The sequence below is a fragment of the Aquila chrysaetos genome, unplaced genomic scaffold (genome assembly GCF_900496995.4).
Source record: "Aquila chrysaetos chrysaetos unplaced genomic scaffold, bAquChr1.4, whole genome shotgun sequence".
Taxonomy (NCBI): Eukaryota; Metazoa; Chordata; class Aves; order Accipitriformes; family Accipitridae; genus Aquila; species Aquila chrysaetos.
The window spans coordinates 124,314-143,827 of NW_024470391.1; the positions used below are offsets into that span (position 1 = coordinate 124,314).

General features: G+C 64.1%; 4 protein-coding genes across 7 annotated transcripts in view; all 4 read right to left on the bottom strand.

Annotated features, from left to right (window-relative positions):
• The window catches only part of LOC115338169 (ryanodine receptor 1-like), a 25,609-nt gene extending 25,511 nt beyond the window's left edge, over positions 1 to 98 (bottom strand). Inside the window, 1 exon segment of the mRNA XM_041121888.1 lies at positions 51 to 98. Coding sequence (XP_040977822.1) covers positions 51 to 98 — 48 coding nt within the window.
• On the bottom strand, positions 7 to 4,882 carry LGALS4 (galectin 4). The gene is made up of 10 exons (XM_030006611.1): positions 4,749 to 4,882; positions 4,574 to 4,662; positions 3,673 to 3,877; positions 1,458 to 1,577; positions 1,333 to 1,356; positions 1,176 to 1,217; positions 1,056 to 1,085; positions 833 to 921; positions 583 to 748; positions 7 to 286 (listed from the first exon to the last, which is right to left on the bottom strand). The coding sequence occupies exons 1-10, from the start codon at positions 4,791 to 4,793 to the stop codon at positions 140 to 142; spliced, it is 957 nt and encodes a 318-aa protein (XP_029862471.1). The 5' UTR covers positions 4,794 to 4,882; the 3' UTR covers positions 7 to 139.
• A 654-nt stretch (positions 4,883 to 5,536) lies between these two features.
• LOC115338172 (delta(3,5)-Delta(2,4)-dienoyl-CoA isomerase, mitochondrial) lies at positions 5,537 to 9,121 on the bottom strand. 3 transcript variants are annotated; one of them, XM_041121885.1, is made up of 11 exons: positions 8,313 to 8,397; positions 8,108 to 8,198; positions 7,599 to 7,849; positions 7,417 to 7,505; positions 6,925 to 7,049; positions 6,781 to 6,829; positions 6,603 to 6,667; positions 6,387 to 6,457; positions 6,221 to 6,292; positions 5,947 to 6,097; positions 5,537 to 5,684 (listed from the first exon to the last, which is right to left on the bottom strand). In XM_041121885.1, exons 3-11 carry the CDS (start codon positions 7,736 to 7,738, stop codon positions 5,580 to 5,582), a joined length of 867 nt encoding a protein of 288 aa, XP_040977819.1. In that variant the 5' UTR covers positions 7,739 to 7,849; positions 8,108 to 8,198; positions 8,313 to 8,397; the 3' UTR covers positions 5,537 to 5,579. The 3 variants fall into 3 exon arrangements, with proteins under 3 accessions (XP_040977819.1, XP_029862472.1, XP_040977818.1); XM_030006612.2 differs by lacking the exons at positions 8,108 to 8,198; positions 8,313 to 8,397 and adding an exon at positions 8,993 to 9,121 and having other exon boundaries at positions 7,599 to 7,761; XM_041121884.1 differs by having other exon boundaries at positions 7,599 to 8,198; positions 8,313 to 8,381.
• A 283-nt stretch (positions 9,122 to 9,404) lies between these two features.
• On the bottom strand, positions 9,405 to 16,968 carry LOC115338178 (heterogeneous nuclear ribonucleoprotein L-like). Of its 2 annotated transcripts, none has more exons than XM_030006625.1 (13): positions 16,711 to 16,968; positions 15,768 to 15,886; positions 15,451 to 15,688; positions 15,195 to 15,280; positions 14,846 to 14,942; positions 14,692 to 14,764; positions 11,705 to 11,776; positions 11,322 to 11,602; positions 11,104 to 11,225; positions 10,814 to 11,015; positions 10,073 to 10,130; positions 9,851 to 9,946; positions 9,405 to 9,740 (listed from the first exon to the last, which is right to left on the bottom strand). In XM_030006625.1, the coding sequence occupies exons 1-13, from the start codon at positions 16,951 to 16,953 to the stop codon at positions 9,682 to 9,684; spliced, it is 1,746 nt and encodes a 581-aa protein (XP_029862485.1). In that variant the 5' UTR covers positions 16,954 to 16,968; the 3' UTR covers positions 9,405 to 9,681. The 2 variants fall into 2 exon arrangements, with proteins under 2 accessions (XP_029862485.1, XP_029862484.1); XM_030006624.1 differs by having other exon boundaries at positions 9,851 to 9,979.
• Positions 16,969 to 19,514: the final 2,546 nt, after the last annotated feature.

The window sequence follows — 19,514 nt, forward strand, 5'->3', positions numbered from 1 at the left end:
TGGGGTCAGCGCTGGGTGGTGACGGTGGCACCGACGGCCCCGGCCGGCACCCGTGGGGTTGGGGGGGGGGCTGGAGAATGGGCTATGGGGCAGGCCATGGGGCAGGCCGTGAGCCGGGCTATGGGGCCGGCTGTGGGGCTCAGAAGTGGACGTAGGAGAGGACGACGTCGCCCTCCACCTCCAGCGTGTCGACGTGGGGTCCCGGGGGCAGGCGGTGGGAGAAGTTGCAGAGCGGCTGCCCCTCGGCGAACACCTTGAAGCGATAGTTCCCGCAGCGGATGGAGAGCTGGGGGCGGGGGGAGCAACCGTGAGCGACGCACGCCCTCGTGCAAGGCGTGCCCTCGTGCGACACCGACACCCACCCATGTGCAACACCCGCCCGGTGCAACACCCGTCCTCCTGCCCTGTGGGTCTTCGTGCAACGTGAGCCCTCGTGCAACTCCCACCCTCGTGCGATGCCCATCCTCGTGCAATGCAAACCCTCGTGCAACTCCCACCCACGTGCGATGCCCATCCTCGTGCAACTCCCACCCACGTGCGATGCTTACCCTCATTCCCCCCCCCCCCGCCCCGTGCACTCACGTCGAAGTATCGGCCGCGCTGGAAGGGGTTGTGGGGCAGGTCCTGCTCCTCGGACCCCCAGACCCCCCCCAGCAGGCTGTTGCGCACCACCACCCCCTCCTCCAGGCGCGGGTTCAAGTGCAGCAGCACGTCCCCCCCGGGACCTGCCCGCAGGTTGATGTGGAACCTGGGGGGGGGTAACAGTGGGGGTCAGGGTGCTGGGCACCCCAGGGAAGGGGGTGGGGGTCCCTTCTCCACCCCCCCCAAATACCTTACGGCGTCAGGGGGGATGTAGCCCTTCACCACGATGGTTTTCTTGGGGATGAGCCCCCCCGGGATGGTGGCCACGAAGGGCACAGGCTGCAAGGGACAAAGCAGGGGGCTGGGATGGGGACAGGACCCCCCCTTCCCAGCCCCCCAGGACCCCAACAGACACCCTATGTTGTGTGTGCCCCCCCCCCCCAACACCACCAGCCAGGGTCCCCCCCACTCACCGGGTGGAGGGTGGGCGGCTGCACCATCACCTGTGGGAGACGCGAGAGGGTCAGTGGGGGACATGGGGACAGGGCAGGGGGGTCCAGGCTGTGCGCCCCCCCCCCCCCCCAAGCACTCACCGGCAGGTTGCTATGATAGTAGGGGATGGTCTGCGGCATGTCCTGGAGAGGGGGGAGGAAGCAGAGAGAGGGATGAGGGGGACCCCCCCCAAAACAGCTGGGTCCTCCCCAGGGTGACACCCCCCCCCCCCCCCCCAAAACCCCCCCTGGGACTCACCAGCATGGTGGGAAGATACGGCCCCTGTGGAGAGACAGGGCAGAGGTGAGGATGGGGGGGTGTCCCAGGTGGGGAGGGAGGGATATGGGGGTCGGGGTTTGGGGGGGGTCCCCGGCCATGCTCACCCCACCACCCAGGACGGTGACGGCGTGCAGCTCCAGGTCCCCGTCGACGGTGACGGCCGTCACCTGCTCCGCCGGCAGCCGGTGGAGGAATTCATCGAAGTGGCTGCCGTTCACCAGGATCTGGGGGGGGGGTCGGTCTGGGTGTCGGGGGGGGGGGGGGCCAGATCCCCTGATTTCCCCCCCTCTGCCCCATGTACCCCTATAACACACTGTGTGCCCACATATCCACTTTGGGACCCCCCAAATACCCCCTGTGTGCTCATCTCTTCCTCTTGGGACCCAATATACCCCCCCCCCAATATGCCCATATAAACCCCACCCCGCCCCAGCACCCTGTGTGCCACTATATCCCCTTGTAAGACCCAATATATTCATATTTAGGACCTTATATAATGCCATGTGCCCATATTTTCCCCTTTGGGACCCCCATATATCACCTGTGTGCCCACATATCCCCCTTGGAGACCCCATATATCCCTCTTTGAGATCCCATATACACACATTTGAGACCCTATATATCCCCTCCCTTTGAGACCCCATAGATCCCCTGTGTGCACATATACCCCCCCCCCCGCACTTTGGGGCCCCATGTGTGACCTTGGAAATCCCATATAGCCCTTTTTGATACCCGCTGTGTACACATATATCCCCTCTGAGCCCCTCACACCCCCATCTGAGGCCTTGTATCCCTCTTTTGGACACGTATATAACCCCATGTGAACACATCTCCAAATTCGGAATTCCATATATCCCCCTTTGGCACCCCCTCTGTGTCTATATATCCACCGCTGGAGCCCTACATAGCCCCCCTTTGGGACCTCTTGCCCCCTTATACCCCTCCTTTGAAACACTATATACCCCTTGTGTGCACATATATCCCATTTTGGAACCTCACATACTTCCCCTTTGGGACCACATACAACCCTTGTGTGACTGAATTTCCCCCTCTGGGACCCCCCATATATCCCCTGTGTGTGCATGTATTCCCCTTTGAGACCCCATATAGCCCCTATGTGTGTATATGTATCCCCTCTTTAGGTCTCTATACACCCCCATGTGCCCATATATCCCTCTTTGGAACCTCCATATACCACTGTGTGTCCATATACCCACCCTTCGGGACCCCATATACTCCCTGCATGCCCATATGTCCCCTTCATCACCTTTTGAAGCCCCATATATCCTCTGTGTGCTCCTATCTCCCCCTTTGAGACCCCATATCCCTCCGTTTGGGACCCTATATACAGTCTGTGCCCTTATGTCCTCTTTTGGGACGCCATATATGCCCTGTGAGCCCCTACCTCCCCATTTGAGACCCCTTATATCCCTATTGGGAACCCATATACCCCCTTAGGAACACCATATACCCACTGTGAGCACTTATATCCCCCTTTGAGACCCCACACACCCTCTGTTTGCACATATATCCCTCCTGGAGACCCTATACACCCCCTGCAGGCCCTTACAACCCCTTTGGGACCCCATATATCCCCTGTGGGACCCCATATACGCCCTTAGGAACACCATATACCCACTGTGAGCGCTTATATCCTCCTTTGCGACCCCATATGTCCTTTATGGGACCCCACATACCCCCTTAGGAACACCATATACCCACTGTGAGCCCTTATATCCCCTGTGGGACCCCATATACGCCCTTAGGAACACCATATACCCACTGTGAGCCCTTATATCCTCCTTTGGGACCCCATATATCCCCTGTGGGACCCCATATACCCACTGTGAGCCCTTATATCACCCTTTGGGACCCCATATATCCCCTATGGGACCCCATATACCCACTGTGAGCCCTTAGATCCTCCTTTAGGACCCCATATATCCCCTACGGGACCCCATATACCCCCTTAGGAACACCATATACCCACTGTGAGCCCTTATATCCTCCTTTGGGACCCCATATATCCCCTGTGGGACCCCATATACGCCCTTAGGAACACCATATACCCACTGTGAGCCCTTATATCCCCCTTTGGGACCCCATTTATCCCCTATGGGACCCCATATACCCACTGTGAGCCCTTATATCCCCCTTTGGGACCCTATATATCCCCTATGGGACCCCATATACCCCCTTAGAAACACCATATACCCACTGTGAGCCCTTATATCCCCCTTTAAGACCCCATATACCCCCAGTGAGCCCCTACAGACCCCTTGAGACACCCCCCCCCAACCCTCTCCCCCGTCCCCGCACCCGGTAGGCGTGGGGGGTGACGGTGATGACGATCTCGAAGGGGGTCCCAGGCGTGAAGGGCTGGAGGTCGTGGCACTGCTCCGGCCCCCACTCCCCCCCATGGCAGCTGTTCAGCACCGCCTGCCCCTCCGTCCCAAAACGGGGGTTCAAGTGCAGCGCCAGGTCGGCCCCCCCCCCTGCCCCACTCGCCAGGTTCACGTGGAACCTGCAATGGGGGGGGGGGGGGGGCACATCCATTCCGCTGTCCCTCCGGCCCTGCACCCCCCCTGCTCCCCGTCACCAGCAGCCCTCCGTCCCGCCAGCCCCCCCCCCACCCCGTATCCCCCTCCCCAGGCTCACCCCAAACCTGAGAGGACACGCAGCCCCATCCCCCAGGCTGTGCCCCCCCACATCCCCCATATCCCCCCCTGTGTCCCTCCCATGACCTCATGTGTCCTCCATACCCCCCCGTGTCCCACCGTATGCCCCCATATCCCCCCCTGTGCCCCCCATGTCCCTCATGTCCCCCCCCATATCCCTTCCATGCCCCCCACACTCCCCCATGTCCCCCCGTATACCCCCAGGTCCCTCCCCATATCCCCCCCATAACCCCCCATATCCCCTATATCCCCCCATGTCCCCCCGTATGCCCCCATACCCCCCATATCCCCCCCCATATCCCCTATATCCCCCCCATGTCCCCATACCCCCCAAATCCCCTCCCATATCCCTTCCATGTCCCCCATATCCCCCCCCATATCCCCCCATATGCCCCCATACCCCTTCCACATCCCCCACATCCCCGCCGTGTCCCCCACCTCCCCCCACCCGTGCACCCAAGGGGGTGCACAAGCACGTGCAAGGGGACAGCAGACCCCCCCCCCCCCCACGCCCCCCATCACGTCCCCGGGGTCCCCCGTACCTGTCGGCGTTGGGGGACACGACCCCCTGCACGTAAACGGCCATGCCGGGCCAGAGCCCCCCCATCACAGAGGCCACGTAGGGCAGTGGCTGGGGGGGGGGGGGGGAAACAAGGTCAGGGGGGTCCCCACCATGTCCCTGGGGGGGGTAACGGGACCCCCAGGGACGATACCAACCGGGTTGTACGCGGGCCGGTAGCCGGGCGCGGGGACGAAGGACATGGTGACGGTGATGACGGTGCCGGGCTGGATGCGGAGCCCACGGCGCCGGGACTTTTATAGCCCCAAATCCGAGGGGGGGGGGCCCCCACCCCGCCCCACCCGGACACCCAGGTCCTCACGCCAGCTCGGGGCGGGGTGGGGGGGGGACACACAGCCCAGACCCTGGGGGCTCAAAGCTGGGGGGGGGGCTGACCCACCCCCCCGGGTGCTTGGGGTTCCCCTGTGGGTTTTGGGGGGGGGGGGGGGGGGTGTCCCTTTGTGCCCCCCACATCCACCCCCAGGAGGGCAGGTCCCAGATGGCGGAGGCAGGGTGGGGGCTGGACGCCTGGCTTTGTTCCCAGGGTGGGGTCCAGACTTTGACCCCCCCGGATGCGGGGTAGCGTTGGCGGCGGTGGGGGGGGGGGACACACACGACACCCTGCCCGAGGCGGCAACACCTCGGACTCTGCCCCGTGCCAGGCAGACCCAGGCGTGTGGGTGTCAGCAGGAGGGGCCGGGATGTGCCGGGGGGGGGACACAACGTTGACCTCGGTCCTTGACCCCCCCCAGCACCCTCGGGGGGGTCCCCAGCTCCATCGTAGCACCCCGGGGTCCCCATCACCGCTCCTGGGGGGTATGGGGACCCCCATCCCCATTGTAACACCCTTGGGACCCCCCCCCCACCGAGACCCACGGCAGCCCCCCCCCCTCCCAGGTCCCGTCCCTCCCCACGCTGCCCAAAGACGAGGAAGGACAGGGGGACGTGGGGACAGCCAGATTTATTGTCGGGGGGGGGCCGCGGTGGCCCTACAGCTTGGAGAAGGGGATGTCCTCGGGACCCTTCTTCTCCATCGCCGCCTGCGCCGACTTGAGGATGTCCTCGGTCTGCAGCATGCTCATGTTCCAGGTGGCCTGGGGACGGGGACAGGGGTGGGATGGGGATTGGGACACCCCCGGGGACGGGGATGGGGAGGGGACACCCCCGGGGATGGGGGCGAGACACCCTGGGGGGTCCAAGACGTCCCTCGGGGACAAAGACGGGGAACAGGGACGGCAACAGCGCGGAGACGGGGACGTCGCCGCGGTCAGGGAGGAGGCACAGGGATGGTGAGGGAGGGAGCGTGGGTTTTTAGGGCTGGGGGGGGTCCCAGCGGGAGGGGAGGGGGCCGCTCACCACATAACGGAGGCCCTCGGAGACGGGGTGGTCCCGCGAGTAGATCAGGTTCACCTTGGTGCCCTGCACGGCCACGGGGCTCCGAGCCGCGATGGTGGCGGCCACTTCCAAGGCTCCCTGCAGCAGCGTCTCCTTGTCGGCAAAAACCCGGCTGCGGGCGAGAGAGGGGCTGCCGGCGGGGACGGGCACCCCGAGGGGGTCCCCGTGGCGCTGGGGGACAGCCCCGGGGATGGGGTCCCCTCCCGGGGAGGGGGGGGGGGGCGGGCTGCAGTACCTCACCAAGCCGGAGCTCTGCGCTTCGGGGGCCATCATCTTGCGGGCGGTGAAGGCCAGTTCGTTGACGAGGCTGCGGGGGGACAGGGGGGCTGTGGGGTGAGACGGGGTCCCCCTGAAGTGTCCCCCCCTCCACTGCCCCCACCGCCGGCGTCCCCCCCACCCACCTCTGGCTACCCATGATCTTCGGGAGACGCTGCAGGGTGCCCACGTCGGCCGCCAGCCCGATGTCCACCTCCTGCGGGCACGGGGAGACGCGAGGGGGCACGGGGAGACGCGAGGGGGCACGGGGAGACGTGAGGGGACACGGGGACGTGGGGTGGGGGGGGCCGTGGGGATGGCTGAGGGTCTCCGGGGACACCCGAGGGTCCCCACCTGCCTACCTTCACCTGGAACCAGGCGTCCTGGGTGCAGTAGCGGATGTCGCAGGCAGAGATGAGATCGATACCTGCCGAGAAAAGAGATCGATGCCCTGAGCCGGTGTGGGGAGGGGGGGACGCCGAGCCGGTGGCGGGGGGGACACACGACCCCAGCCCGGCACCCCCCCCGGCCCCAGCTCACCTGCACCGATGCAGGCGCCGTGCACCGCCGCGATCACCGGCTTCGGGCACTGCAGGAGAAACGGGCGTCAGGGAGGGTCGGGGAACAGTCTGTTCCCCCCCCCCGCTTCCCTGCTCTGTCCGTCTGTCCGTCCGTCCGTCTGACCTTTTCCAGCACCGAGAAGGTCTCCTGGTACTCGCAGATTTTCCGCCGCAGGTTCCAGGCTTTCCTGGCCATGTCCTCGCCCTCCACCATCAGGAAGTCGCTGCCCATCTCCATCAGGTCGATCCCTGCCCAGGGCCGTGCCGTCACCGGCCGTCCCCCGTTCCCAGCTGGGGGGAAAAGCCCCCCCCGACCCCCTCCCAGCCAGGGCTGAGACACCCCCAGGCCTCCTGGTGATGCTGAGATGTCCCTGATTTCCCCTGGCTGGGGCACAGGTACCCCAAATCCCCCCTCCCGGCTTGGGCAAAGGTACCCCCAATCCCCCCTGGCTGGGGTAGAGGTACCCCCAGTTCCACCCAGCTGGTACCAAGATGCTCCCAGTCCCTCCCAGATGGGTCAAGACCCGCTCTCCCCCCCGCCCCGTTTCCCCTGCTAGGGCTGAAACGATTCCTCCCCCCAAAATGAGCCAGACTCCCCCCCAGCCGTCCCCCTCACCAGCCGTGAAGATCTTCCCGGCGCCCGAGATGACGACGGCGCGGCAGGACGTGTCCTGGCTGATGTCCTGGAAGCACTCCACCATCTCCCTGCGGAGACAGCGAGGACGGTGGGGGACGGGGTCCGGGGGGCCCTGGGGGGAGGGGGGGGTGTCCCCGGGTGCCCCCCCCCCGCCCCGTTACCTCCAGAATGCCACGTTCATGGCGTTCCTCTTCTCGGGGCGGTGGAGCTCCACGTGCAGGACGTGGTCCCGCTCCGGCGTCACCCGCAGCGTCTCGAAGCTGCGGCCGGGCGAACGCCGCTCCGCCGCCTCCGCCGACATCAGCCGGGCCGGCACCTGAAGCGCTGCGGCACCCAGCCCGTCACCAGGGCACTGGGACCCACCGGGGAGGGACTGGGAGTCCCTGGGGAGGGACTGGGACCCACTGGAGAACAGCTGGGGGCACTGGGACACACTGGAGAGGGACTGGGACCCACCGGGGAGGGACTGCGAGTCCCTGGGGAGGTGCGGGGACCCACCGGAGAAGGGCTGGGGGCACTGGGACACACTGGGGGGGCACTGGGACACACTGGGGAGGGACTGGGACGCACTGGGGAAGGAGTGGGAGTACCCAGGGAGGGACTGGGAACAGTGGGAGAAGAGCTGGGGGCATTGGGACACACTGGGGAGGGACTGGGAGTGCTTGGGGAGGGGCTGGGGCCACTGGAACACACCGAGAAGAGACTGGGAATACCTAGGGAGGAACTGGGACCTGTTGGAGAAGAGCTGGGGGCACTGGGACACACTGGGGAGGGACTGAGAAACCTTGGGGAGGGACTGGGAACTGCGGGAGAAGAGCTGGGTGCACCGGGACACACTGGGGAGGGTCTGGGAGTCCCTGGGGCGGGACTGGGACCCACTAGAGAAGGGCTGGGGGAACTGGGATGCACTGGGGAGGGAGTGGGAGTCCCTGGGGAGGGGCTGAGAGCACTGGGGAGGGATTGGCACCCACTGGAGAAGGGCTGGGGGCACTGGGACACACTGGGGAGGGACTGGGAGGTGCTGAAGAAGGGCTGGGACTCACTGGGGAAGGACCAGGAAGCCCTGGGTAGGGACTGGAGTGCTCTGAGACCCACTGGGGAGGGACTGGGACGCACTGGGGAAAAGGCTGGGGGCCACCGGGACGCAGTGGGGAGGGACTGGGACGCACTGGGGAAGGGCTGGGGGCTACTGGGATGCACTGGGGAAGGGTTGCGGGGGCACTGGGGTAGGACTAGGACTCACTGGGATCCACGAAGGAAGGACTGGGAGGCACCGGGGGTACTGGGAAAGGACCCCAGCGTCCGGGGGTGGGCCTCAAAGGGGGCACGGGGGGGGTCATAGTGGGGGGGGTTAATGGGGGACCCCGGGGGTCAGGGCGCGCAAAAAGGGGGGACTCGGGGGGGGTGTGAGGTCAACTGAGGGTCAAGGTCAGGCTGGGGGTTATGGGGGTCTCTAGGCCACGCCGGGGGTCCCCGTGGGAAGGGAGGGGTTAGGTTAGGCCGGGGGTCCCGGGCCTGGCGCGGGGGGGGGGTGTGTCGTGTCCCCCCCACTCACATCTCCCCAGCAGCCCCCGCAGCCCCGCCGCCATCGCCGCCGCGCAGTCCTCCACGGGCCGAGGACAATGGGGACGACGCCTAGAGCGCCGCCCCTTCCCGCCACGTGACCCGCCCGCAATGTTGGGGGGCGGACAATTCCGCCACTCCCCTCCCTACCGAGGCGGAAGTGCCCCTGTATCTCCCGCCTCCCTACCGAGGCGGAAGTGCTCCCTCCTCCCTACCGAGGCGGAAGTGCTCCTTCCTCCCCCTCCCTACCGAGGCGGACCCCAGTGCTGGGGGGGGGGGGACGGGACGGGACGGACGACGGACAGCCACACCAAACCCCCCTACCCCGCCATTGCCCAATATCCCCCCCAAATCCCCCCAAAACAGGGTGGGCTGACCCCTCCTCCCCTCCCCAAAAGGCCCAGTTTGTTTCCCAAACGAATTTATTGAAAGGTGGGAGGGCAGCTGGGGGGGTGTGGGGGGGAGCGGTAGCGAGCACATGTACAACCATTCTTATTAAAATGGGGTTGGCGGGCGTGGGGGGGGGGGGGTGTTGCTGGGCTGTCACTACTCAACATTAGCCTTTAAAAACATGTGGGTTTGGGGGGAAAAAAAAAACAAACAAAAAAAACAAACAAAAAACAGCGATTTGGGAGTGGTGGGGGCCCCCACTTGGCGAGGCGGGGGGGGCGGGCGTCCCGGTTAGGAGGCGTGCTGGGCGGTGGAGAAGCAGAGTTTCAGCGTGTAGGGGTACGGCCCGTCTGGGGGAGAAGAGAAAGAAGGTGGGGGGGTTAGCGGGGTGGAGGGGGTGCCCCCCCCGTGTGTATCGTGTGTCGTCGTCCCCCCCCCCCCCCCCGGGGGGGCGACTTACTGGGGTTCTTCATCTGGTAGTGGTTGAGGAAGCCGAGGGTCTCCAGGGCGTCGCTCTTGGAGTCCCACTCCAGCAGCCCCGAGGAGCTGCGCTCGCCTGCGGGGGGGTGTCCCTTCCTCAGCCCGGCGGCTGCGGCGGCCGTGCCGCCCTGCCCCCCCGCACGCCCCCCCCCGGGGCAGGGAGCACCCCCCGGGCGGCCGCTCCCTGCCCCCCCGCACTTACTCTTCCCCGAGAAGACCTTGACGGAGGAGGGTCGCTTCACTCCCAGCTCGTCGCAGATCTGGGGCGGGGAAGAGAGGAGAGAGGAAAAAAAAAAAAAAACCACAAAATAAGGGGGGAGAGGGGGTGAGGCGGAGGAAATGGGAAGAGGAGGAAGGGGGGGGGGAAGAGGAAGAGAAGAGGAGAAGGAAAAAGAGAGGGAGGGGAGGAGGAAGCAGCAAGTGAGGAGGAGAAAGAAAAAGAAGGCAGGAGGAGAAGAAGAACGGAGAAGTAAAAGGAAGAAGGAAGAGGAAAAAGCGAGAAGGAAGAAAAGGACAAGGAAAAAGAGGGAGAGAAGAAGGAAGAAGGGGAGGAGGAAGAGAAGGAAAAGGAAAGAGCGAGAAGGAAGAAAAGGAGGAGGCAAGAGAGGGAGAAGAGAAGGAAAAGGAAAGAGTGAGAAGGAAGGCAAGGACGAGGCGGCAGAAGAGGGGAAGGCAAGGACGAGGCGGCGGCAAAGGAAGAAGCAAGGAGGAGGCGGCGGCAAAGGAAGAAGCAAGGAGGAGGCGGCGGCAAAGGAAGAAGCAAGGAGGAGGCGGCGGCAAAGGAAGGGAAGAGGAAAAGAGAGAGAGAAGTGAGAAGGAGGAAAAGGACGAAGGGGAGAGAGGGGACCGAGGGGACAAGGCAGACGTGAGGAGGAAGGAGAGAGGAGAGAAAGGCAGAGGCGAGGAGGAAGAGGAGGAGGGCAGGTGGGGGTCTGCCCCGTACCTCGTAGAAGTTGTCCTCGGTCACCTCCAGGGGAGCGTTGAAGAAGTGGAGGACGTTGCTGGGGTGCTGGATCCTGTTCTTGGCCGCCTGCTCGGGGGTGGAGAAGCGGTTGTTGCGGGAGCCGCTGAAGTCCTTGTAGCTGCAGGATCCGTCCTCCAGCCCGTAGGACTGCCCGGGCATGATGGCCTGCTGCTTGGAGACGCTGCCGGGGCAGGAAGCGGGGGGGGTCAGCACGGCGGGCAAGGCTGCCCGTCGCTGCCCCCCCCACCCCAGCCCAGCCCAAGACCTACCAGACGTTGAGCTTCTGCCCGAACATGAAGTTGTTGTTGAGGTGGGTGATGGCCCGGTCCACGGCGTAGCCGTCCGCCATCTCCACCATGGCTGCCCCCGGCTTGCTCTTCATGAACTTCACCTGGAAGGGAAGCGGTGGAACGGATGATCCCCCCCCATCTCTGTGCCCAAACCCGCCCCCCCCCCCCTCCAAGGGAAGCCCCCCCTCTCCGTTTACCTTCTCCACATTTCCGTAGAGGCAGAAGATGTTAAAGACGCGGTCGCAGTTCATCTTGGACTGATCCAAGCCGTAGACCATGAGGACGGGGCTGTCGGCGTGGGGGCCGTACTCCGGCGGCGGTGGGGGTGGCGGCGGGTGCCCGTACTGGGGGCCGTACCGGCTGGGTCCCCGGCGGTGCCCCCCCACCGGAGGGCCCATCCTTCTCCCTTCGTAGTGGGGCGGCGGGGGGCCGTAACCCTCGTCGTGGTAGTGCCCGTGGTATCCGCCGTGGGGGCCTCCTGCGCGGAGAGACGGTTGGAGATCCCCCCCCGGCATCGTGTGCTCCCCCCCCCCCCTGGCCCCAGGACCCCCCCTTCAGCCCATGGCGAAGGGTGCCGTACCGTACTCCGCAGGGTGGTCTCCCAGGAGAGGGGGCTGCCGCTGGCGCTTGTTGGGGTTGCCGCCCGGGTCTCCTGCGGGTGGAAGGAGAAGTTAGGGTGGTCTCGGTGGCGGCGGGGACGGGGGAACACCGCTCCCCAGGGTGCCGGGGGCCCCTCCAGTCCCTGACACCCGAGCTTGGCCCCGGGGAGGCTTTGGGGATCCCCCAGCTACCCCAGGAAGGCGACGGCGGGGCTGGCTCCGAACCCCTGCGCCCAGCTCCCAACCGGGACCCCCACGTCTCCTCCCTGCGGGGACGGAGGGCCCCGGCCGGAGCGAGGGGGCCGATCCCGGGAGAAGAACCCCCCGCACACAACAATCCTTACCCCCTCCCTCCCGCCCACCAGGGACCAGCCCTGGCCCCCCCCTAAGCTGACTAGGAGGGAGGTGCGGTGAGGGGAGTGCCCCACTCCGTGCCCCCCGGCCTCTGGGAAGCTGCTAGTTTCTACACAGCCATTAAAAAAAAAAAAAAAAATTAAAAAATTAATGTACAGAAAAGAAAAATAAAAATGTAAATTAAATAATAATAAAAAGTGGCAAGACATCTCCCCGCCCCGACAAAACGGGAGAGGGAGCGAGACTGGTACAGGCAGCAAAGCAACAGCAGTAACAGGTTAAAACGAGCCATCACGTACAAGGCATAAACACGCTCATGTCACCGTACAGTTGCTCTTCTCTTCCCTTTACACGACCGGGTTTCGTACAGGTTTATTCCGAGTCAATTACAAAGATTGAAAAGGGCTACTTACAGCGGGAGTACAAAGTACAATGTCCATTGTCATATAAAAATTCTGTATTTCTCTTACCATTGGACGCTTCAAGAGTGAGTTAGCACAGTTCTGAAAGATGGCGTCCCATCAAACATACACTGCGACCCTGCATCACATGGTTTCAGAGTCATAAACACAGGTCAAAGGCACAAAACCGCTACAATTTTTCTTTAAAAAAAAAAAAAAAAAGTAAAATCTTTTTTTTTTTTAAAAAAAAAGGTCTCACAGATGTTTTGTCCTCAGAAGGTACCGAGAGAGAGGACATAAAGGTGTGATAAATGAGAGTGTTCCTCCGTGTTTCACCTCCTGCAATTTGTGTTGTGCTGTAACAAAATGGTGCTTCTGGCTCTGTGTAGCTCTTTCCCGTGTGCGTGTCTCCTCTGTAATGGAAATGTGTCTCGGCTCGAGCGCCGGCCTGCGCCAGACCCGCACAGCCCCAGCTACAGCCTCCTAGGGACCTGTGTGCCCTTGGGGTTGGGTTGCTTTGTGTTGGCTGGTTTGGTTTGGTGTTTGGTTTTTTGGCCCTTTTTTTTTTTTTTTTTTTTGGTTTGTCTGTTTTTTGGTTTGGTTTTTGGTTTGGTTTTTGGTTTGGTTTTTTTTGTTTGGTTTTGTTTTCTCCGCTTGGCGCTGATATGGTGGCAGTTGAGGACTGCAGGAGAAACAGCGTAAAGCAAAGGAACTGCCCTCCCAAACCAAACCGTGCTGAGAGCAATCCTAAGGTGTTGGAGGGCCTCAGATCTACTCCGGTCTCCGGTAAGAGCGCTGCTGGGCTTGTTTTGAGGACCCTCTGGGCTGTGTTTTCTAGTTCTGTGTACATTCGTGGGTTCGGTTTGGTCTGGTTTTGGTAAGTAAAGGTAAATGTCTGCTGTGGCATGCTGCGCCTCTTTCTCTCTCTGTGCTGTAGATAGTCCTTGGGCCACGGTGTTGTGTCCTTGATGTAATGAGCTCAAGCTGCTGCTTGTTTCTGGATGCTGCGTGTTTTCTCCAGTAAAGGTTTCTACACTGTGTGGTGTGAGGAATGTGCAGAGGCAGGTCACGGCCCATTCGGGACTTCCGCTGTAGTACGGTCCCCGGGGTTATGTGCAAATGACTGCTCGGAGCTGGGAAAGGCCACGTTACCGCACCCCCTGCCCGCTTCCCAGCGAGCCCCCTCTCGCCCCTGTGGCTCTGCACATCTTCTACGTATGTACCTGGCAGGAGAGCTCTGCCCCTGCCCCTCGCTAAGTCATGTAATGCCATTGCTTGCATCAGCACCTGAACGGCTCTGCAGCTTTGAAAAGCAGGGGTGTCCGGCAGACGGTGGCTCGGCGGCTCCCGCAGCGAATCCCAGTCCCCCCAAATCCCCCGTGCCCGCCATCCCCCCACCCCCATCCTCGCTTTGAGCAGTCGAGGCCACCCGGCGCCGACACCCCGGCTTTAAAACATGAAGCGTTTCACTTAAAAAAAAAAAAAACAAAAACAAACAACCCTCAAAAAAATCCCAAACCCCGTCGCCGAGCTCCTCGTGCGGGGCTGACCCTGCGCAGCCCGACACGGAGGGCATCAACGGCCGCCCCGCCATCCAGCTGGGAGCAGGAGACGTCCGCTCCCGCGAGCACAGCGTTTTTTGGGGGTGGGGGGTGTCTTTTTTCCCCCACCTTGTCTCAAGCTCAAGGGAGCCGGCATCTCCTCTCCGGTTTTATAGATGGGCCAGTGCTGCCCCCCACCAGGCCAGGGGCGTTTCCAGCTCGCCCCTCGGCTCCGGGAGGGTGACACGGCCCCCATTTGGTAAATCCAGTTTGGAAGATGAAGCACACAAAGAGCCGGCAGTGGGGCAGACACGATAAAGCAATGGCACTTCCCCCCCTCCCCGCACCAAACCACCAGAAACTCATTAAATAGAAAAAAAAAACAACCATGTATCGCTAGTGCAGAGACTCCCCCTCACTTCATGCGCCTGACACGGATACTCCCGGACGAGCAATGCGCAGAACAAACCACCGAGAGAAACCCCCGGCCGTTGCCACTCGGTTTTTCAACTCAATTCGACCCCAGCCCCACCGTGAGCCCCCTCCCCGTCGAGCCCACGCCAGCTCCGGCTGAAGGTACAGGCAGGCAAATGGCATTACATATTGTGGGTCGGTATGAGAGTGCTGTGCCCGACCGTGTGCGTAGGTACAAAGCACGTCATCGGAGATTACCTTGTCCGCTGAGGTTGGGGTTGGTGTAGTCCCAGGTATCCTGGTCGTTCTTGAAGACATTGAGGCGCGTGGGCTGTGAGAAACACCCGGAGAAGTGTCAAGCGTCAGCGGCATCACCCCACGAGGGGTGCGCGCTGCTGGCGGGGACGCTTACCTTGGCGTATTCGATCTTCAGTGTGCAGCACCCGGAGTAAATGTCGGCCCCGTTGAGGGACGCCTTGGCTCGCTGGGCACTCTGCACCGAGTCAAACGTTGGCGGTGTTAAGGACATTTACGGAAATTAAAGCGTCTATAGGGAGGGTTTCGCTGTCTGGGAGAATGGATCTGACCGCACCATGTGTGAGCACTCAGATAATTTGGGAAACTCTCAGCTCCCTCCCCGTAGCTGGGCAGGACACACTATAGTGCGGCCAAGGCAACCAGTCTGCAGCAGAGCCAAACCAACCCACAGCAGAAAAAACACAAGAAAGGCAGCCCCAGGCTCTTGGGGCACGGAAGGATATTCCACCATGGCCTGGACGCCGTTTTTCCTGAAAATAACGATCCTCTGCACGGGGCCACAGGGGTTGCAGATGGTGTAGAGCACGTCCTGCGGGATAGGGGAGGTAAGAAAGGGTGAGGGATCTGGCTGAGGCACAGTGGCAGTGCCCCAGAACCCCCCTGAGCCCCCGCAAAGCAGCACGTGCCAGGGCCGGGAGAGCACTGCATGCCCGGCTCCACGTTCCCAAAACCCTTGGGATCCCCCAGCGCATCACCCACCGTCGTGATGGAGTAGATAGGGTTGAGGATGGTGAAGAGCAGGACGTTGTTGACGCCCCTGGAATCATCCGTGTCCCCAGGGCGGGATATCTTCTGGCTGGTGGAGTAGTTGACGAAGGCGGGGTGACCAGCAATGTAGATCTGGTTGTCGGCTGCGTAATTAACAGCGTTGCAGGCGCCAAGGATATCCTCAAACTCCACCAAGGCTTGCCTCTTCTTGGGCATCACCACCACATAGCTGGGATGGAAAAAGCCACAGTCAGACCGACACTGCGGTGCCGCTACCACCGCGTGCATCCCCCAACGCGTTCCCTCACCTGATGGGACCAAACTCCTGCAGGGCCTCCACGAGATCGGCCTCCACGACGCCGTCGATCAGCCCTCGAATGTGCACCACCGGGGAGGCGGGCGTCTTGTGGGGGTCGTCGTAGTTCTCCTGGCGGGAGAGAAGGGGTCAGCTCAGTATGGCGCTCACCCAGAGCCACCGAGGCCTTGCTATTCCCCCCAAAATTACCCACGTCTGGGGCACTGTAAATAAAAAACCGCCCCGGGTAAGGTCTCAGCTGCCACCGGAATCTCTGCCCGCCCTCTGCCCTTCACCGCAGCGGAGGGTCCCACCTTGGCAGTTAAGGGAGGGAGCTGTTTTGAACTTGGTGTGACCAAAGAGCCCCCAGCGCTGCTAGGGGATGCAATCAAAGACCCTGCAGGCCCCTGCCTCCCCTGAACCTGACCCCAGAGGCTCCGCAGGCCCTCGGGGTCCAGCCCTGCCCCTCCATAGACGTTTCCCCTCTCCTTGATGGTGCTGAGCGCTCCGTGGCCTGACCACGCCAGGGCAGACCCTGTTCCCACCCAGCCCTGACTCGAGCCCCTCCGAGGCCTTGGCCTGCCCCATACCCCCCTACCCTCTTCCAGGCAATCCCTGACCCCCTAAACACCCCCCCCACCCTCTCCTACTCCCCCAGACCTACCCTGCCTCCCATTTCCAGCCCCCTCGGGCCCAGCCTGCCCCTGCTTTGATTCCCCCCCCCCCCCCCGGCCCCCCACAAGCCCTGCCCCATACACCGTATTTACCCCCCCCTCCAAGGGACACGTTTTGTCCCCTCAGGCCTCATCTGACCCCCCTGCTCGCCCCACTCAGGCTCCACCATGCCCCCCCACACACCCCACACCCGGCCCGCTGCCACCCCACCGCCACGATGCCCACCCCCCTCTCTCCCAAGGGCCCCCACCATCCCCCGGCCTCCCCCCGACCCCGCTCACCGCTCCGGCAGCGCCGGGCCCACCACCAGCCCCTCCCGGCCCGCCAGGCCCGTGCGGCGGCGGCTCCGCGTTCTCCGTCTTCTGGCGCTTGGGAGCGCGGCCGCCCTCGCCGCCCCCGCCGCCCCCACCATAGTAACGGCCCGAGCCGCCCCCGCCGCCGCCGCCCGCCGCCATCTTCCCCATCTCGCCCCCACGGCCGCTGCCCTCCGCGCTCTGCGGGCCCCGCCACCGCCGCCGCGACATGGCGCCTCACTCCGCCGCGCCGCCTCCGCCACGCCCCTATTGGCCCGCCCCCCCCGCCACTCAAGGCGGGGCTCCCGGCCCATTGGCTCGCGGCGCTGCCCCTCCGCCGCCGGCCCCGCCCTCCGCCGCCATTGGGCCCGCCGGCCCGCCAGCCCCGCGCCCATTCGCCCGCGCTTCTGCCCGTCAACGGCGCCGCCGCCTTCCATTGGCCGGCGTCCGCGTCCGTCCGCCCGCCCACCGAGTTGGTTGGCTGGAGCGGCTGCCTGTCTCAACGGCGCCCCGCCCTTCTTCATGGCCCAGCACTCAGACGCCGCCTTCGTCTACCGCCTCTCCGGGTGCTCCCAGAGGGCCTTTCGGCAGCGGCTCGCCAGGCGATTGGCCAAAGGCAACGCCAATCCATCGTCTTGGGCTCTAATTGGCTCCTTCGCAGCCTCTTCAGCCTCTCCCGCCAGGACAGCCCCCCACCCACTGGCTAACGCTCCCGCCTATCAACCCCGGCGCCTGCCGTCCCGCGCTCTGATTGGCCGCCTCCCCCAGCCTTCACTTCGGATTGGCCCGCGCCCTTTGGCGCTAGCCCTGCCCACCGTGCCCCTTCAGGTAGGGACCCCCCCCAGGGCAGGAGGGAGCCCCCAAACCGGGCAGGGACCAAGTTTTAGAAATAAACCGCTTTATTGCACAAATACCGGGAGAAGGCAGTAAAATGGGGGGGGGGGGGGGTTCACGGTCTCCATGGCGACGGGGGGGCCGGGGGAGCCCCCCCTCCAGGCTGTGCGCTGCTGCCGGGGACGGCCCCCCCCCCCCCCCCATTTACCGTCCCCATCACCCCACACCAGTAACCCCCAGTAACTGGGAACTCCCATCCCAGTACCTCCCAATAACTGGGGACCCCCCCCCCACGCCAATACCCCCCAGCAACCAGGGACCCCCACCCCCCAGTTCCCCGGCCCCAGTACCCCCCAGTAACAGGGGGACACCCCCCCACGCCAGTACCCCCAGTAACCAGGGACCCCCCACCCCAGTTCCCCCTGGTTCTGGCCCCAGTACCCCCCAGTAACTGAGGGACCCCCCCCCACGCCAATACCCCCCAGCAACCAGGGACCCCCACACCCCAGTTCCCCCTGGTTCCCGGCCCCAGCACTCCCCAGTAACAGGGGACCCCCCCCCTGCTTCCTGCCCCCCTGCTCCATGGAGGGGGCCCCAAACTGCCCCCCACCCCCCTCCCACCCAAACCCTGTGTCCCCCCCCCCGCCCCGTCCCCCCGAAGTGAAGAGACGAGGCCGATGACTCTCCGTGTCCATTTAATATCACTGCCCCCCCTCCCCGCACCCCACCCCAGCCCTACGGCGTGCGGTCCCCGCTGCCCCCCCCGGCGCTCGCCGGTGTCCTCCAGGGTCTTGCCCTCGCCCCCCCGGGCCTTGCCCTCGCCCCCCCGGGCGGTCTTGGCGTCGATGGCGGCGTGTTCCCTCCTCACCAGCTCCTCCAGCTCTTTCTGCGGGGACAGGGGGATGGTGAGTGAAGGGGGGGGTGCAGCTGGGATTTGGGGGGGGGGGGGGCACAGATGCCAGGACCACCACCTCCCCCCTCCAAATCACCACCTACCTTCCAGCCCAGCAGCTCGGCCAGCGCCAGGCACCCGGCGTCGCACTCCCCCAGCCAAGCCACGTCCCTGTGGGGACAGAGGGACCTGTGGGAAGGGGCGCAAGCGAGGGGGGGGGGGCCCCAAAACTACCTTGGTGGGGGGGGGGCCCTGACCCCCCAGCAGCCCTCCTGTGGTGTACAGACATAGCGGTGCTCCTCTGTAGAAGCCAGGCATCCCTCCAGGTCCTCCCCCATGCCCCCCCTGCGTCTACCACAGCCCGCCCCCATAGCCCCCCAGTGCCCCCCCATGCCTGTAAGCCTTGTCCGAATCGAAGTCCATGCCGCAGCCGAAGCCCATGAGGGACATGAAGGCGTCACTCTGGGGGGGGGGGGAAACAAGGGTGATGGGGGGGGGGCAGCAGCACCTGCCCTCCCCAGTGCCCCCCAACCCCCTTTGTCTCCTCCCCCCCCAGCTTCAGCAGCCCCCCCAAACCCCCCACTGCCCGCCGCTGCTCCTCACCTGCCCTGTTTTCTCCTTGTTGATGAGGAGCCGGGGGGTGTTGGTGGGGACCCTGCGGGGGGGAGGAGAGGAGGGATTGGTCACGGGGGGGGGGCAGTGGACAGTGGGGGGGCCCCAGGCGGAGGTTCTTGGGTGGGGTGGGGGTCCGACCTGCTGACGAGGGAGGCGAAGGGCTGGACCTGCAGCGAAGTGCCCATGATGAGGAGCAGGTCGACCTTCTGGAAGTCCTGGGGGGAGAGGGGACATCACCATGGGACCACTACTGTGCCCCCCCACCCCTCTCAAACCTGGGGCGGGGGGGGAGCCTGCAGGGCCCCTGCCCACTGTGGGAGCAGCTCGGAACACCCGGCATTCGTTTTCAAGAGCGAACGTTAGAATTTGTTGTGCCGAGCCTTCGAAGAACTAGTTTTACAAGGTCGGGTCGGAGGATTTTGCGTACGCCTGGGAAGTTGTGGCTGAAGAC

What these genes read in the sequence shown, in the direction of transcription:
- LGALS4 (XM_030006611.1), bottom strand. Translation starts at nt 4,793, where the DNA reads ATGTCCTTCGTCCCCGCGCCCGGCTACCGGCCCGCGTACAACCCG. An exon ending in GTGTCCCCCAACGCCGACAG is followed by an intron (nt 3,878 to 4,573) that starts GTACGGGGGACC and finishes CCCCCATTGCAG; the next exon opens with GTTCCACGTGAACCTGGCGA. An exon ending in CGTATCTTCCCACCATGCTG is followed by an intron (nt 1,218 to 1,332) that starts GTGAGTCCCAGG and finishes CCCCCTCTCCAG; the next exon opens with GACATGCCGCAGACCATCCC.
- LOC115338172 (XM_030006612.2), bottom strand. Translation starts at nt 9,026, where the DNA reads ATGGCGGCGGGGCTGCGGGGGCTGCTGGGGAGAT. An exon ending in ATGAACGTGGCATTCTGGAG is followed by an intron (nt 7,506 to 7,598) that starts GTAACGGGGCGG and finishes CTGTCTCCGCAG; the next exon opens with GGAGATGGTGGAGTGCTTCC. An exon ending in CGGCGCCTGCATCGGTGCAG is followed by an intron (nt 6,668 to 6,780) that starts GTGAGCTGGGGC and finishes TTTTCTCGGCAG; the next exon opens with GTATCGATCTCATCTCTGCC.
- LOC115338178 (XM_030006624.1), bottom strand. Translation starts at nt 16,953, where the DNA reads ATGTCGCGGCGGCGGTGGCGGGGCCCGCAGAGCGCGGAGGGCAGCGGC. An exon ending in GGCGTCCAGGCCATGGTGGA is followed by an intron (nt 14,943 to 15,194) that starts ATATCCTTCCGT and finishes AACACCGCCAAC; the next exon opens with GTTTGACTCGGTGCAGAGTG. An exon ending in AGACCACCCTGCGGAGTACG is followed by an intron (nt 11,603 to 11,704) that starts GTACGGCACCCT and finishes CTCTCCGCGCAG; the next exon opens with GAGGCCCCCACGGCGGATAC.